We start from the raw sequence: 19,611 nt of genomic DNA, 5'->3' as shown, positions 1-19,611 counted from the left end.
TAAAATTAGACAATTTAAGACCGATAAGCCTTCTTTCAGTTTTCTCTAAAATTATTGAAAATATTGTAATAATTCGTCTAGTCTCTTTCCTAAATAATAAAAGATTTTTCAGTACAGACTAGTTTGGGTTTACAAAGGGAAAATCAACAGAAGACGCTCTCATTGACGTAACTAACTTAATATACAGGAGCTTAAACAATAGTAAATTAACAAGTAGTATTTTTGTTGACTTTAAAAAGGCTTTTGATTTGGTAAATCACAAAATACTCATAAATAAACTTGAGACAGTGGGTATCAGGGGTTCCGCCTTAAGCTGGTTCAATAACTATTTAACTGGGAAAAAGCAACAAGTGAGAATAGCTAACCACCTTAGTACTTCCTCAATAATTAGGACAGGAGTGCCCCAGGGTTCCGTTATCTCTGCAACTTTATTATTAATTTTTATAAATGATTTGTTACAAACTAATTTTAAAGGATAAGTATTTGCATTTGCTGATGGTTTGGCTTTATTTTACTCTCATTCTGATGTAAATTGCTTGGGAGATATTATGGCTCATGATATCGCAAAATTAAAAAATTGGTGTGAAGCTAACATAATGATAGTTAGTGTTGACAAAACAAAGCATATTAATTTTAGCCCTTCAGATTACAACATTCCGTTCACTTTAAAACTTCATGATTATAATTGTAGTTATATTGATTGAAACTGTCAACATATAGAAAAGGTCAATAACATTAAATATTTAGGTATAGTCTTTGACAGTTGTTAACATGGGAAAACCATATAAGCGACCTTCATAAGAAATTACGCATGTCAATAAGAAAGTTCTATTTTTTTAAACTGTTGTGATAGAGAAATATTAAGAACTATATAATATGCAGTAATCCATTCACGGATGCAGTATGGAATAAATTGTTGGGGTGGGACGTTTAAATATCTAATTGAAAAATTAAGAGTTACGCTAAACTACTTCCTCAGAATAATTTTAAGTAAACAAAAAACTAAGTTTAAGTAACAGTTCATTTCCACTATACGTTGATTTAAAAATATTGCCGATTCACAACATCTGTTTGTATACAAGGTGTTAAAAACATTCTTTATTAGAAGAGGGAATAATGGGAACCAACATTTATTTTACTCTATCTGTAATGTACAACAGGGTATAATAAGAACTCCTAAAGTGAACAAAGAAATGTTTAGGCATTCCTTCCAATACCTTGCTCCTAAATATTTTAATCAAATACCAATTTCTTTTAGGACTTGCAATCCATTTAAGACAAATTGTGCTAAATTGTTCAACTGGCTCTTGTTGCAGGAAGATGTTAAATTTTTAAATTATGTCGTGAGATAAAATGTATTCAGTTACTTTAACATGAATTTGTATATTTACATATTATTACATTCATATATTTGTTATTTGATTATTTATTTGTTACATGTGTTAAATGATATATTGTTGATTCGGTACGGTTATTGTTAAAATGTTATTGTTATGGTTATTGTTATTGTTAAAAAATTAATTATTGTTATTGATGTGTTACTAGTTGTTTAATTGCTATTATTCTGTGTTGAGTTATTAATATAATGAACAGTAACAATTAGAAATCTCAGCGACCTATGACGATCGGAAACACTTCCTGTTTCCATAAAGCGTTGAACAGTTCTCCCTACAGTTGTTCTAGAAATTGGCTGCCTCTCGTGAAAGTAGTCATTAAATAAATGGCATGCTTTCTCGTGTGATCGTCTGTTGTTTCTCCAACCAACCATCATAAGAAGTGTTATACGTTCACGTTTGTCAAGCGACATAATGTAGTTGAAGAACTACAAGCAATACAACAAACTCTTTTGTACTAAAGCGCACTGAAAAAAATGGATGGACAGCACTACTAAAACAAGAAAACTAGAATAGCCTACTATGAATAGACTGGCTAATATGAAAGTCCTAACTGCGACCCAAAGATAAGAGATTTCTAATTGTTACTGTTATCAGGTTTTCCCCGTTATCAATATATTAGGACCAAATTTGTAACCCTTGAGGATAACTAATGTCATAATTCACTTCTGTACAACTGACAAGCATAATGTAGTAATTAGCTGCAGTATTTGTTTGGTTGCAGTTTTGCTTTACTGGGGTTATGGCTACTAATAAAATGTAACCAAGTAAAATCTTTGAACAGCCGCCATTTTGTACTGGATCAATCTTTTTGAGTGTGGTTTACGGCATTAAACTCTGCTAGATAGGCCCTTTAAAATGATGTCCATATTGACCTATGCTCCTATTTAAGATTTCCTTCTGACTCCTTGCGGGACGTCCCCATGATATTACAGAAAACTGATAGTTCCTTCAAAAAGTAGATTTTTAGGTGTAGTATTGATGTACCAAATCTTGTTTATTTATCTGTTATCGTTCAGAAAATATTATACCCGTGCAGGACTTTATGTACACCCTGTATATATATATATATATATATATATATATATATATATATATATATATATATATATTGTATATGATCTAAAGTAAAATGAGTTAGTGCACTCAGTAACATGAAGGAAGGAAAAGTTAGAATTGGATTAGCTTACCCAGTAAGAGGTTAGTTAAACAACACAAAACTTGTATCACTTGTATTAATTACCACACAATCACAACTATTAGTTTTCACAACACAGCCGCTTGTGGCAGTTTCAACAAAATGTACGAAAACACAATGTGGATAGGATAGTAAATTGTAAATGGATAGTTTAGTATTTATTTCTGATGAATTGTGTCACTGAGTGTCCAGAGTAATGCCGGCTAATGCATGATTGAGTCCGGCACAGTTTGGACAAACCTCTGCCAGAGGGCAAAACTGAACTTTGCTCTCTGAACAGGTTGGGCAACCAATGAAAATAAAATCACTGTTGGCCGGCGTTATTCAACAATATTTGGATATTCATATCAACCTATTAGCTCTGGTTCACATCAGTAGTATTAAAAAATAAATAAAATTTAAAAAAAACTACACAATTGGGGGCTCAATTCTAAATAATTATTTAAATTGCTTGACTCTAGATTAAGTGTCTTAATATTATTATTAAATTATATTACTGGCCACATTACTGGTAACAGTGGTCAGTAAATTCCAAAAAAAAGTTATTGTAAATTATACTTAGTAAATTATTAAATGAAATAAATTATTATTATATATACTATTGCGTCCGAGGCTGCTCAGATAGGACTTGTTAAGGAAATAATGACCCACATAACAAGAGTAAATAGGAATTTACCTAATGTATTACGTATACATTGTTGACTCCAACGATATTCAGCTAGGACTTGTTAAGAACATAATGCCCCAGTTAATGAAGTGGAGAGGTGTATACCTGGGGTATTACACATGTATTGTTGACGCCAACGTTATTCAGCTAGGACTTGTTAAGAACATAATGCCCCAGTTAATGAAGTGGAGAGGTGTATACCTGGGGTATTACACATGTATTGTTGACTCCAACGTTATTCAGCTAGGACTTGTTAAGAACATAATACCCCAGTTAATGAAGTAGAGAGGTGTATACCTGGGGTATTACACATGTATTGTTGACTCCAACGTTATTCAGCTAGGACTTGTTAAGAACATAATGCCCCAGATAATGAAGTGGAGAGGTGTGTACCTGGGGTATTAGGTATGTATTGTTGACTCCAACAATATTCAGCTAGGACTTGTTAAGAACATAGTATCCCAGATAATGAAGTGGAGAGGTGTGTACCTGGGGTATTAGGTATGTATTGTTGACTCCAACAATATTCAGCTAGGACTTGTTAAGAACATAGTATCCCAGATAATGAAGTGGAGAGGTGTGTACCTGGGGTATTAGGTATGTATTGTTGACTCCAACAATATTCAGCTAGGACTTGTTAAGAACATAGTATCCCAGATAATGAAGTGGAGAGGTGTGTACCTGGGGTATTAGGTATGTATTGTTGACTCCAACAATATTCAGCTAGGACTTGTTAAGAACATAGTATCCCAGATAATGAAGTGGAGAGGTGTGTACCTGGGGTATTACGTATTTATTGTTGACTCCATGTCTTCTAAGATAGGACTTGTTTTTGAAATAAAGTTCCAGATGATGGTAGTGGAAACAATAATACCTGGGGTATTACGTATGTATTGTTGACTCCATGTCTGCTAAGATAGGACTTGTTTTGGAAATAAAGTTCCAGATAATGGTAGTGGAGACAATAATACCTGGGGTATTACGTATGTATTGTTGACTCCATGTCTGCTAAGATAAGACTTGTTTTGGAAATAAAGTTCCAGATAATGGTAGTGGAGACAATAATACCTGGGGTATTACGTATGTATTGTTGACTCCATGTCTGCTAAGATAGGACTTGTTTTGGAAATAAAGTTCCAGATAATGGTAGTGGAGACAATAATACCTGGGGTATTACGTATGTATTGTTGACTCCATGTCTGCTAAGATAGGACTTGTTTTGGAAATAAAGATCCAGATAATGGTAGTGGAGACAATAATACCTGGGGTATTACGTATGTATTGTTGACTCCATGTCTGCTAAGATAGGACTTGTTTTGGAAATAAAGATCCAGATAATGGTAGTGGAGACAAGAATACCTGGGGTATTACGTATGTATTGTTGACTCCATGTCTGCTAAGATAGGACTTGTTTTGGAAATAAAGTTCCAGATAATGGTAGTGGAGACAAGAATACCTGGGGTATTACGTATGTATTGTTGACTCCATGTCTGCTAAGATATTACTTGTTTTGGAAATAAAGTTCCAGATAATAGTAGTGGAGACAAGAATACCTGGGGTATTACGTATGTATTGTTGACTCCATGGCTGCTCAGCTAGGACTTGCAGCAACATCAGTACTGCCAACTTGATCTCTGGGAAGGGTTGCTGAGCCATATCTCCTACCTTGGTCATCACGTGGTCTGTAGAACCTAATAGATTAAACCATTCTCTGACCACTGCCAACATCTCTGTGTCTTGGTCACTGACCTACAACAACCACACCATCACAATTGAATGGATCACAAGTAATATTTGAAATCAAGTAACCATAACTACATAAATAATATTGTGCATCTTGAATGAAATTGCCATTCTCTAGAGAACACCAAGAACCTAGGTTTTGTACCCGTACTTCAAAAATTTGGTAAAAAGTACATTTTTACTACATATAAAGCTTTATGTTTAATTCCAGTGCCACTTATTGTTTTAGAGCCGTCTGTAAACCATTCAAGCTCCGCTGGTGGAAGGTTTCTTTCCCTCCAACCAATCGTCCCCTAGATACCTCTAAAGTTGTGAAATATGAAATCAAAGGTCCAGTTAAACCTATTCAACTGTTATGTGTAAACATTGTATTACGACAGGACGGACATATGTTTAATTATTTTAACCAATAATTTCAATTTGTTTACATTACAGTGTAAAATCATAACAAAATTAACAACACTTATTATTGCAATATCGTGGCAAAACAAAACAAACGAATTTGTTTATTATGGATCATAAAGCAATATACGAGACACTAAATGCAAATTTTTTGATAGAAAATCGTTGAGATGACATCGCATCCATTTCTTCACCGCATCTGTCATAATATATGTAATGAAATGTGTTAGTATTATTGACTAGCGGACCCGGCGCGCTTCGCTGCGCATTTCAATAATTTTTTGCAAAATGAATATCTTTACTGCTTGATAATTTTAAAATAGATTTTTATCAATTTCATAATTATAATTATGTATTCTTCCCGCGGCTTCGCACGCAATTTCCCATTGAAAACAGTACACTATATTCACTTATTCTTTTTCTATCACATTCTAAACATTGCTGAGATAATTGACAGTCGTTCCTTCGTGAGCCTCTTGGGCGCATTAAGAAGGTATGTATCATATTCCTGCCTCTATCTTTCGTGGTTTTTGCTAGGTGTTGATAAGTTATTCAGAACAGTTACTGTATACGGATGAATCTCGGTAAACTAATTAGGTTATAAAGAATCACATTCGGTCTGTTAAAATTAATTTTCTGTCTAAGATATTTCTAGTATTACTTTAGGAGTGTGCCTTCAAGAAAATGTATCAAAGAAACCAAGTTTCGATCATAAAGTGTCTCCTTTCGGCTCTTTTCATTTACCTTTGATGTAACCAAATTCGATTACCTTATGTGCAAACATCCACGGATTTGTACAATGAGGTTGTTTTCATAATAGCATTTAATAATATTTTCATTGCAAGATAGTTTATTGATCATTGGTGCAATCTAAATGTAAAATTAGGCAATGACGTCTTCTATGCAACCTGCATTACACTACTAATCAAGCACTTTACAATAACAACTTTCTAAATTTTAAATGTAAACAAATGTTTCTGCCTCTTTGATGAACTTCAGCTGAAAGTATTAACAGCTGTTAAGTATCAGTTCGCTTTGTATTACGTGTCGTAGCGCAGTCTGTCGGATCCAATATAAAACACTCTAACATCAACAACAATTTATAATTAAAAAATTAATGAAATAAACTATTAAAATTGGACCAAATACCTCTCTAAAAGTATGCCTATGTTACTTCCAGGAACGTGTAGAATCACTGTACAAAATTTCACGATGTTTCGTGCATTGGTTCCAGAGTTATAACGGAACATACAAACAAACATTCGCATTTATATATATAGATTATGATTTTAGATTTTAGTTTAATAACAATATCTATATCCATACACTTTAGAAAACTATAGTTTTTATCCAAACTTAACCTCTTGTTCTCCTCATCATGAACACTTTAAAATGGGTATGGACCATATATGACTAATTCCGCTTTTAAAATATCATAGGACATCACAAGTGCTTTCACTCAGAAATCTATGAACTTCTACTTTGGAGTTCCTAGACATTGATCTAAAATAGATCAAGTGTTACTGAAATTGTGGGAACTATTCAAACACGCACACAGAATGAAAATTACAGGCGAAGCCGTGGGTATGTGCTAATATGTACAATACTTTTGCCGAAATACTTATTCCAATTACTCATAGTTACAGCACTAAATACTCTAGAAATATAGTAATTACTACCTCCAATGTTATTAGATCGTTGTCAACTACTAATTGTTAAACTTCTCAACTGCTCTACAGAAATGTATGTATATTATTATATTAATGTATGTATGTATAATCATGTTTTGTTACATCCGGATGTCCCTGGATGTTAATAAGTTTATCCCACTCACTTAAAACTAGCTTTTTAATTATTGACCTTTATATATTATTTATTTTGATTATTTCTTAGTTTAAAGAGGTTGTTGTAATCATTAACAGAAAGTTCATCCACTAAACCTACTAACATTAAAATGTTTTGCTTTTCTTTTTGTTTTTTGTATTTACTTGTTTCTAATAATTTCTAAATTTTAAACTTACAATTAATTTTTTTCTACAATCTGTTCTAATTAACGAAACCATAAAGCTTGGGTCTATCCACAGGCTTACCTGCCCATGAAGACCCCATTTTCCCTAATGGAACTGTATCTAGTAGAGTAATAATTATATTTATTCTTTTTAGTTTTATTTTCAAACATAATTACTACCTTCATTTATGTTATAAAATAAAAGTGTAATGTAAGGTACATATGTGTTTTAATTTGTATTATTGGGAAATAAATATCTGTTCCTTCATACATTGAAATAAAATGAAAATAATCTTTATTCATATGTTGAATATTCATATACAAAGAATGGCACCAATGTTAGGTATTATACATCAAATCTCTTGAAATATTAACAGTTGTGGCTCTTCTACATTCAAACTGTCATACTTCAAACAAGAGATCGGGACTTTCCTACAACACCCGATATGCCACCGACTTCTCCCTTCCATCTCATCGCACTAACAACAGGACTTCACAACTGGCTCAAGACAAGACCGCTCTATTCATTGAAAGAATTCTTTGACACTACACATCAGTACAGTACGCGCGCTGAAGGTTTGGCCCTGCCGTTGCCATACTAACCAAATAAAAACATTGACTCTCCAATGATCCGTCACGGACGGCAATGTTTAATTCTCGCTCGACAATCAACTTATGGTTAGACCAACTTCCTGTACAAATAAAATTCTGAAACTTCGCAGATCTATTTTCCTGTTTATGCCAATGCTAATGGATGTATTAAGTTTCAATGTCTTATTACGTTCCTTCAATAAAATATATTTTAAAATTAACTGTGCCAAAATTGTGATACAAAAAAGTTTGTATGTGAGGATTTTTTTAATTGTTGGTCAGGAAACTTTCACCAGCGGGAAAGTTTTTCTGAATGAACTGAAGTTAATTTTATATTTAACTTTTTTCAGATACATAGTTTAGGTTAGCCGTAACTTAGTCTGAAGTGGAATGTATCACCAACACCGCTGCCCTTCAGTTTATGGCCCATTCACCTCACTACTAACTAAACTAATGAATTGTGTATAACGCACTTAAACAACTTGTCAACTTCTAACAACAGTGAATACTCGACTGTGAGGTAGAACAGGGACAAAATATTCAGACTGCAGTGGGCCAAACATTGGCGGATGTCTGCAGAACAGTTGTTATATCGGGCAATCCACCCGTCCCCCGCCATAGTCCGCTCGGTTGACTCGAAGCCGAACCTTCAGCGCGCGTACTGTAAAGGGAAATAATTTCAACATTGTAATTTGTACTCACATATTCTTAATTATTTGTACTGATTGTATAATATTTTTGACGCCAATACGTTTCTTAATGTTACTGTAAATAAAGATGATTGATTGGTTGATTGATTGATTGACTGAAGTTATATTCAACAAATTTCACTTGGTTTAGATTTGATATAAAAATATTATACAGCGAAAAGAAATAAATTGATGAGTATTACTGATTATATATTATGATAATGAAAATTTATCATTCTTTTAAAATTAAAATAAGATAACTTACTTACCTAAAGTTTAAATAAAAACATTACATACAATAAATAAATGGTAAAACGATTAAAACTGTCATAAAATTGATTATTTAATACGATTATTAAAATTTAACATTGTTTTAAAATAAAAATAAGATGAGTTACTTATCTAAAATTTAAATAGAAACATAACATACAATAAATAAATAGCTAAACACTTAAAATTATAAAAATAATTATACATTTGTTAATAGTTCATAATTAACAAATACTGTAAAACACTGTATCATATTGAGAATCCATTCATTTTTGTTACCATTTCATACTTATAGCTGAGTAACTATAACTATGTATATATTAAAATTATAAAAATAATTATACATTTGTTAATAGTTCATAATTAACAAATACTGTAAAATACTGTATCATATTGAGAATCCATTCATTTTTGTTACCATTTCATACTTATAGCTGAGTAACTATAACTATGTATATATTAAAATTATAAAAATAATTATACATTTGTTAATAGTTCATAATTAACAAATACTGTAAAATACTGTATCATATTGAGAATCCATTCATTTTTGTTACCATTTCATACTTATAGCTGAGTAACTATAACTATGTATATATTAAAAAGAAAATAATCTTTATTTTTATTCAAAAAATTCACTTTTTGAATATAGAGATTTTAACAACATTTATTTTTTTAATTGATCTTAAATTTATTAGTACTGCTTACATTTTTTAAATCACTAGGCAATTTATTAAAACATTTCATGCCTACATAAAATGCTTTTTTTAAGAATGTTAGCCTATGGGAAGGTATGGCAAAGTTGCCTCTGTTTCTGATGTCATATACAGTAGATGATAATCCCCTACCAGTGAGTTGGTGATAGAATGTTGAACTGTGTATAAAATGCAATGAAAGATATAATTACTATAAATCGTTAATATATTTAATTCTTTACATTTGTCTTTGACAGTTTCTTTCCAATCCAACACAATGTAACACAATGCATATTGCCCGTTTTTGTAAAATTACTAACTTGTCCATGTTTATTTTTGACGAACCTCCATAAATACTTAACCCAAATTATATTTGAGAATCAATATGAGAAAAATACACTAGTTGTAAAGTGTTAGTGTTACAAAATTTTGATAGTCTGTACAAGGCAAAAAGACCAGACAACAATTTTTTAGCGACATCATCAAAATGAGAATCCCAATTTAATTTACTCTCTATATATAATTCAATAAACTTTGTATGATTAACTCTCTCCAGTTCAACTCCTTCAAGCTGTTTGGCTGGAGGATCGCATGTTAATTATATTTGCAATTAAAATACATAAAATTAGTTTTATTCAAATTGAGCAATAGTTCGTTGTTTGAAAGGAAATTTTGGATTTGAAAAATATTTTGGGTAGCAATTGTGTTTATTTCATTGATAAATTCCCAGTCACTAATAAATTAGCATCGTCAGCGTAAAGGCAAATATTATTGTTAATTTTATTTACTACGACCCCAAGTAGACCTTTAATTCAGGTAATAGTTTTTTAATGGTAATAATCTTCTATTAAATTCAAAAAAATGCAATTTTGCATATTTGTTAACAAAGCAAAACAACTAAGAATTAAACCTGCATATACAAATTAATTAGAACTCGCTAGCTAGAACAAATCAGACAATATTTTAGGAACTAACAAACGATTATAATTTATCTCGGACTAATCATGTTGAGAATGTAGTAAATCCAATGTCATCGAGAGTTCATGCATTATGGAAAATGTCAAAAACATGTGATTTCGCTACTTTCAAAACTATTTAAGATTTTTTATACACAGACTTATCATGCGGAATGAGCCACTTTTAAACATAAATTAAATAAAATTCTAACTAAAAAAAGGCCATTAGTGTTATATTTGGTTCAACAAAATTCAGTCACTGTAAAACACTTATTTGCAAAGCTTATAATCTTTATAGTTTATACGTCTTGGAAACAATAAAGTTTGTCAATTAATATCACAATAAAGTTTTATTTTAAACAAACCAAATTTTAAACAAACACTTGGAACCAAGTGGTTTTGGTTAAACATAATTTGAGTTCAAAAAAATAAAACTAGTTTCATGAGTAAAACATTCTTCACACTGTTACCAAATGACATTAAGAGGGAAAAAATTACAATAAATTTAAATACAAACTAAAGCAATATTTAACTGAGAAAGCACTATACTTATTCTAAACATTTCTTTAGACACTCTATGCTGAGAACAGACAACAAGAAATTATAAAAATATAAATGGTTAGAACTTATAGTTATTTCAAAATTTTCTGTATTGTTATCACAAGTATTTTTTGTTCTTTTCTGTACTATATTTAACATATGAGGGCTATCCAGAAAGTAGGTTATGTTTCACTCCGTACCACCCATTTCCAACAATGAAGACCTGGCTTGCGAGGCTGCGCTTTGATGACGACATGGAACTATGGGAGGATGTACCTACCTTCTACAAGTCTTAAGCAGTAAATTTCAAAACTAGATCACCACTATGATAAGTGCCTAAATTTGTAAGGTTACTTGTTGAAAAACAGTATATTAGTGTCACTTTCACATGTATATAATACAACCTTTCCCTGTACATTGTTTTTTTTGTTTATATCAAGCGTAATACATATTTCTGGATAGCCCTCGTAGTTAAATTAATTTGTCTTGACTTTACTCAAATATTTCGTTATGTATGACCTTGAATAAAGTATATCTTGATTTTGACATAAAGCGGAATGTTAGTTTTAAAATATTTTGTATATATCATTAGATTAGTGAGGACTAGTTTTTTTACCTTGAGTCTCAAGAGATTGGCCAATACATTAAGTCCTCGTACTCTGCTGTCTGTCGGCCATTTGAGAACTATTTCCATGATCCGGTTCATTATTTCCTTCATGTAAATTCCTTAAACAGAAAAACAAAATTTTAAAAAGAAATTAATGAAAAATAAATAACAAAAGTATTAGTAATGCAGCACGGTTAATTAAAAACTTATATCACATGAAAACAGTAGAAATGTAGTTATCAAGATCAGATGGCACCTGGCCTTATTTATTTATATAATAAAATTTATAAACAAAATAAAGCATTTACAGTATTTAATTTAGTGATAAAATAAGCTTAGTACATCAAGCTTTAACATATGGATACAAATCCTGTGTTTTATGTTACAACAAAAATTATGTAGACAATAGACAATATGCTTTATTAACAATATCATCGACGTGTTAAAGAGTCAAACAGTTTTTACAAGTAAATTCTATTATTAAATGAGAGGTCTAATTAAGATTCATCATTCCATAAGAACTCGAGTGTGTAGTATGCGTGATCTTGCAGCCAACACTGTATGTTTCTCTTTATAGATCCTGGGTTGTCTTTCAGATGATCTGGTAGCTTGTTGAACAGTTTCATTCCAGTATATGATGGTTTCTTCTCCAACAATGCTGTTCTATGGACTGGTACAGTGTAATCCCTTGCTTGTCTAGTGTAATGACAGTGTAGATCTCTTTGTTTTGGAAGATCCTTAGTTATGCGGTAAAGTATGGTTTCTAGGATGTAAATGGATGTTATTGTCAATATTTTCCAGTTTTTTAAATGTTTCTGCAGCTCTCTCTAGGTCCTATTCTAGCCATTAACCTTATTGCTTTTTTCTGCATTACCAGAACTCTGTAGAAATTGCCACCTGAAGAAGCACCACTGCAGACTGCTATTCCATAACGAAGGTGGCTTTCGAATAACGGTGATATGCTATTATTGTGGCTTCATGAGTACTAGTTGTCTTGGTTCTCTTTTATGCAAACAATGCTCATTTAAGCTCCTGGCAGAGGCTATCTATATGGTTTTTCCAGCACATGTTCTTGTCAAGTATTATGCCAATATGCTTAACTGCATCAGCTGCTTGGATATTGGGTAGTTCAGTTACAAGCGCCTTTTTACTGCCTAGAGTCATTTGTTATGTTTTTCTCGTTGAGAACAAGGTCGTTTTTCATTCTATATTCTTGAGCCATATGAAAAGCTATGTATGTGTTAATTTCCAGTTGTTCAGTATGTATATTTGCTGCAAGCAGAACTGTGTCGTCTGTGTACATGATCATTTTAAAATATTTCTCTCAAGTGTTCTAGAAAGTCATTTATAAATAAAATAAACAAAACTTTAGGCCGAGCCTTGTGGAACTCCTCTTCTCACTGGTAGGGGATGAGATTGTACTGATTGTGTGAATCCATTGGTTGTTTCCCTCAGTTCCACTACTGTATTTGCTTTCGTTCTTTGAAATAGCTTTCAAACCAACTGAGTGCTGTTTGTTGAATACCAACGTTTTGAAGTTTACTCAATATGAGTTCATGTTGAGATCAAGGTATAAGTTGGTGTTGTCAATTATATATTCAGCTAGGTCGATAATAGCAGTTGTGGTAGAGATTTGCCCATTTCTAACATTGTTGCAATCTGTCAAAGTGGTTTGCAGTTTTTGTTTACAGGTTTGGCTGATTCCTGAAGTCAGGGATGGGTTACTCTCTATCAAATTCTTCAGTTTCCTATTACGAGTTTGACTATTACCTGAAGTCAATGTTTGGATTAGCTCTGTCATCGGTAATGTAAGGGTGTTTTCTAGTTTTTCACTAAACCTTGGACTGGATCTTGAGGTCAAATTATTAATAGCTATCTCCATTTGTTCAAGTTTTGTTTTTATTTCAATGGAACTGTCTCTAGTTACCTGATTATCTTGAGTAGAGGAGGAAGTTTGAGTCGTAGTGTCTCAGAATGCTTGTTTTTGAGTCTTGGTTTTCAGTTTCCCTTTTAAGCATTGAAACAGACTTTTATAGTTTTGCTATCTTTTTAACATTAACTATCAATGAGAAGACAGAGTTTTTAGTTATTTCCCAAATAAATAGTTTGTGTTTCTAAGTAAAGTTTCTTGTCCTTAGTGAGTTGACCTTGAATATCTGAGTTTTGCTGTAGCAGGATTTCTATTTTGTCAATATGTAACTTTTCTGAGTTTTCCATTTCCTCAAGTTTTTTTCCCATAATGCTAACTTTGGTTTTTAGCCTGAGTGTTTCCTCTTTTAAAAGCTTGTTTTCTTCTACTAGTGCTAGGCAGCCATTTCTAATTTCTCCTCTTGACTGCTTGAGTTCTCTTAACAGTTATTTTCAATTAGACTATTTTTAAATTCTTAAATGGTGTTAGAGCTGTTGAGTGATATTGGGCAAGCAGGTTTGGGATTAGAGAGAGAAGGTTGTAACGATCAGGTCTTGGGGATTCGCCCATCATCGCTTTACAGTTGTTGCCAGTCCAAGAGTTAATATCTGCTAGGGTCATTTTTTAGTTGTCAGAGATGTTAACACAACCCAGATGGAACCATAGTCTGCAAGTAGCTGTGCATAAGATATATGATTGTTGATATATAATTAATTAAACAGGTACTTCAGTGTTCAGTGTATTAAAAAAAGATTTATATGAAGCCAATGGTAAGTTTATTCGTTACCACGATCAACAACATAGGCAAAAGTGTATATATATATATATAATAAAAATTGCCAATTCGTTGTCAATAATAAAGATGTTTCATATCAAATCAAATATCCTTTATTTCCAAACAGACATATAACATGCATTGGATTGCGTCATAAATATTATAAAAATACAAGTACAGTTTATATCTATACATACAGACTATTTACCAATAAATTCACTGAGGGTGTAGAAACATTTTTCTATTAACAAAGCCTTCAGTATTCTCTTAAAGACCGTTACATCATTTACATTCTTTAGGTCCACAGGAAGAGAATTATAAAAAATTACGGCATTATAAAAACAGTGATGTTTGAAAAAAGAGGTTGCATGGGGGGAATATTTAATTTGTTGCTATTTCTGAGGTAGTGTCTGGACTGTGGAATTAGTGACTCGAAAATGCCCTGGTTTTGCTTAAAAAATACCAATGTGTGGTAAATATATATACTTGGAGAAGTAAGCATATTGAACTTCTTTAAATGTGATTTGCAGGATTCTAATTGACGGATGCCAGCAATAGCTCTCACCGCTTTCTTCTGCAAAAGAAAGACATGTTTTGTTCTGCAATTTTCAAAACCCCAAATCTCAACTGAGTATGAAAGGTAATGATAAACCAATGCAAAATATGAAGTCAGAAGCACATCGGTTCCCTTGAAAGATGAAAGTCTACGAAGAACAAAAATACCAGCACAGACTTTATGTGCAACATAATTTACATGAAAGGAGAAGCTAAGATTCCTATCGACAATTAGGCCTAAAATCTTGACTATCTGCTCAGAACAAACCTCTGCAATATTTATCAAATTTGTCAAATAAATTTTTCGTTTGAAAATGGCGTGTTTCCTGACATTTTAAAGTTGTCTATAGTGAAGCCATTGCATAAAAGGGGACTGGTTGAGGAACCTGATAATTTCAGGCCTATTTCGATCGGATCGACATTTTCTAAGGTGTTTGAGAAGGCAGTTTTGATAAGGTTAACGGCTTTCCTGGAGAGTAATAACGTTTTGTTTGACAAACAGTTTGATTTTGTCAAGGGAGGCTCAACTGTGAAGGCAATGTTTGATCTCTTGGATAAAGTTGTTAAAGCTCTTGATGAGGGAAAGTTTTCTGCTGGTATCTTTTTTGATTTAAGAAAAGCATTTGACATGGTTTCGCATGAACTTCTCTTCCAAAAGCTTGACAGAGTGGGTGTGCGTGGTTTGGCAAATCAATGGCTGTCATCTTTCTTGAGTAAGCATAGACAAGTTGTGGAAATTCCATACGTTGACGTAAATACTAGGAAAAGATGCTTTTCTGACGAGCAGATTGTCAAGACGGGTGTGCCACAGGGCTCCATACTAGGACCCTTCCTCTTTATTTTGTATGTGAATGACCTCAGCAGTTGTGTTTCGAGGGGCTTGTTGTGTTTGTTTGCTGACGACACATCACTTGTAATTGATGAGTCTTGCCGTTTCAATATGGAGATGAATACGTTTGTTCAGTGTAATTCAATAGTCCAGTGGTTTCAGAGTAATGGTTTGGACGTGAATGCAGATAAAACTACATTGCTGAACTTTTCGATTTCATCAAGACACAATGACTCTTTGAGTGTTTGGTTTGGCGATGCAGAGGTTTGTTCTGAGCAGAATGTTACACTGAAGGCCTTTAATTACTGTTCCAGAATTATTATTAAAAGTCATCACCTCAAATCAAATGAAATCAAATCTCTCTTTATTGTCGTAAGGCAGTTACATGCATTGACAATGTCAAAATTATCTACCAACAGGTTTTGTCAATCACAAACTGGTAGCAGTCAAACTTGGCATAAGTCCTAGTTTGGGTTACAAACTAATTGAAAATTCAAACATTTTAGCAATAATTATAAAATAGCCTAACAAAAAATTTAGCATTTTTTTAGGTTTACGTTAAAAACAATATAAGTAACACACAACATATTAAAATTAAATAACAATAAAAATAACAAGTTTCGTTAAAACATTTAGAGAAATTAACAAGTTTTATATAGATAACAAGATTACAAATAAAATTTTTAAATAAAACAAATAGGCCTAGTTAAAAATATTTGACATTAAAATTTATTGTATAGGTTAAAAATACCCTACTGTACAAAATTAAAAATATATACTTTGACATGTAAAGAATTCGTTCATAGAATAAAATGGGTTCTTCAACAACCACACTACTAACTTATTTTTAAAGATTTGAGTATTGTACATTTTAATGAGGTGACTTAACTTATTATAAACTTTCTTTGACAAAACAGTATGACTTTTCAAGGTTTTACTTAGCCTGCAGTGTACAAAGGATAAATTATTTTTATTTCTCGTGTTATGAGCATGAACATCCTCGTTAAACAACCAGTCAAAAGATTTGTTAAAGCATATACAACAAGATCGAAAATATAAAGATTAATTTACAATAGTAGTAATTTTAAGTTCTTTAAAAATAGGTTTACAGTGGTCAAGCCGTTCAGCATTAGCAATGATTCTTACAGCTTTCTTTTGAAGAATTAAAATTTCACTTAACCGACCTGAATTTCCCCAGAATAACAGACCATACTTAATAACAGACTGGAAATAAGCAAAGTAAACCACTCTAAGATAGTCTAAGGTAACAAGTGATTTTAAACGCCTTAAAAGATATATCACTCGAGATAACTTGGGTACAATGTGGTCTACATGACTACCCCAGGTAAGCTGATTGTCTATGACAACACCCAACAATTTTACATCATTTACAGTTACTAGATTAGTGTCAGTTGGATCAAAAGGCCTTAAGGTAAACACAATATTTTGAGTTTTATTTTGGTTAAGATAAAAGCCATTTGTTTGAAACCATACAGATGCATCAGCCATCACAGAATGGACAGTATTTTTAAGGTCGTTAATACTATTACTTACGCTTATAAAAGACGTGTCATCAGCGTACAAAAATGTTTTGGTCTTGATATTACAAGGTAGATCATTAATACTAATCAAGAAAAGAAGAGGGCCAAGAACTGAACCTTGGGGTACTCCAAACTCGAGTTCAATATCCTGTGACCACTCTCCATTGATACACACTCTCTGTCTGCGGCTATCAAGATAGGATTTGAGAAGGCTCAGAGCAGATCCATGTATACCATAGTATTCAAGCTTCAGTAATAGATCATTATGACATACTGTGTCGAAGGCCTTACTGAGGTCGCATAAAGTTGCCTGAGCAAAGAACCTGTTCTCGAACACTTACAACACTTGGCAAACCAATTCATCTATGGCATCCATGGTCGCTCTCCCTTTACGGAAACCAAATTGAAATTTAGACAAAATAGAATTACTTTCAAAGAAACTACTTAACTGATCATGGATAATGATTTCAAATACTTTAGAGAAAATGGGAACAATTGAAACAGGACGAAAACTTTCTGGTTTATCTTTAGAACCTTTCTTAAACACCGGACAGACATGAGAGACTTTAAGTTCCTTGGAAAACTTTCTCTCTAGCAGACATTATTGTTTATACAGATAGTCAAAGGACTAACAATGCTACTTATTATTTGTTTCATGATATTATTTGACATAAAATACAAATCTTGACTATCAGAGTTGTTCAGTGATTTAACTGTCTGGCCGTACAGCAGTTAGTCACAAGCTGGAACAATTAAGCGGCAGCGGCTGCAGTTGGCAACGGCGCACACTGCCTGCGCGTAGGATGGCAGCGTTGACAGATAACGAGTTCACTGCGGCCTGCTGTGTTCAATCTGGTTAGTCACATTCAACTACTCACAAATGTCCAGCGCCGTCGACAAACAAAACCATCGCGCCGGATCTCGACAAAACTACCAGACAACACCGGTAATACAATTCACCGGTAATAACGGCGATCAACATAAATTAGACGCAGCGATATACGTATACACAGTCAAACTTCAGCAGACCAGATCTGCCAATCTGAAGAGACCTAGTATATGATATTTAGATGAGCAAGCTAACTCCTTAAGCAAGATGAAAGACCTCAAGCACAGTAGAACAAAGGAGGACTTGGAGTGTAAGTCCCTTCAATGTTTGGACAGTCTTTATAAACGTCTATGTTAGCTGGAAAAATGGCATTTCAAGTGTCTCCTAGTTAAAACTGCAATGCTGCAAGACAACCTACTAGAGAACCTAGCGTATAGACAAGGAATATCCCTCCTTTTGACTTAAATTTATCAAAAAATGTATACGGTCAAAATATTTATGAGAAACACATTATTATTTTTTAAGTTCAATGTGATGGTGTAATAAAAAGTATTATTTTTTTAAATAAAATATTGTACATTGAAATATGGAAAGCCTTCAACATGCTTCAACATGCGCCTTTTTTAATCCAGAAATTGAGAGCCACTTCAACATGCTAGCCTGTATTAATCCAGAAATTGAGAGCCACTTCAACATGCTAGCCTGTTTAAAACCAGAAATTGAGAGCCACTTCAACATGCTAGCCTATTTTAATTCAGGCATTGAGAGCCACTTCAACGTGCTAGCCTGTTTTAACCCAGACATTGAGAGCCACTTCAACATGCTAGCCTGTTTTAATCCAGAAATTGAGAGCCAATTTGCACTGTATAAGCACATAACCTGGCACAATCCTCAACCATCAGAAACTTAAATAAATTTTAAATCAGCGCAGGCTACCCATATCATGTGGTGACTTTCAGTCTTTTGTCCAATGTTGAAACAACTATTAGTGTGGGTCAGTTTTATGTGTACCAACCTAGAAAATATATAATCTGAAAAAAAAGTTGTATCATATTTTTAATTCTTCCAATACCCTCTCATTTTGATCTCCACCACAATTAACATGGCTAACAATTGATTTTTTGTTGAAAAAACATTCTCTGTGGATTTTAAGAAAAACCAGGTTGTTTACTTATATAATGGAGGTTGCAGAAGCCAAAGGTAATTTAAGTTGTTGTTAAGAAAATTAATTGTACTATACCTATACGTTTCAGATGCTGTTTTATTTATTATATTTATTTATTGTGTGTGTATTTTACATATGTTAATTTATTGTTCTATTGTATTGTTTAACCCAACAAACAAAGTTATTGAATTTACAGCCCTTAATCTAGCTTATAGTTTATTAATGTATCGGTTGGTTACTTTCCACCT

At 32.7% G+C, this 19,611-nt stretch overlaps 1 protein-coding gene across 13 annotated transcripts in view; it reads right to left on the bottom strand.

The window, feature by feature from the left end:
• Positions 1 to 19,611, bottom strand: part of LOC124360942 (26S proteasome non-ATPase regulatory subunit 5-like) — a 107,500-nt gene that overhangs the window by 10,988 nt on the left and 76,901 nt on the right. For all 13 annotated transcript variants that reach the window (XM_046814966.1, XM_046814975.1, XM_046814977.1 and 10 more), the window contains 2 exons: positions 11,770 to 11,879; positions 4,813 to 5,008 (listed from right to left, as the gene is read on the bottom strand). In XM_046814966.1, the coding sequence (XP_046670922.1) occupies positions 4,813 to 5,008; positions 11,770 to 11,879 (306 nt within the window). The remainder of the gene's footprint in view (positions 1 to 4,812; positions 5,009 to 11,769; positions 11,880 to 19,611) is intronic.

This window comes from Homalodisca vitripennis, chromosome 4 (genome assembly GCF_021130785.1).
Source record: "Homalodisca vitripennis isolate AUS2020 chromosome 4, UT_GWSS_2.1, whole genome shotgun sequence".
In the NCBI taxonomy this organism is placed as follows: Eukaryota; Metazoa; Arthropoda; class Insecta; order Hemiptera; family Cicadellidae; genus Homalodisca; species Homalodisca vitripennis.
This window is presented reverse-complemented; position numbering and strand designations above follow the sequence as displayed.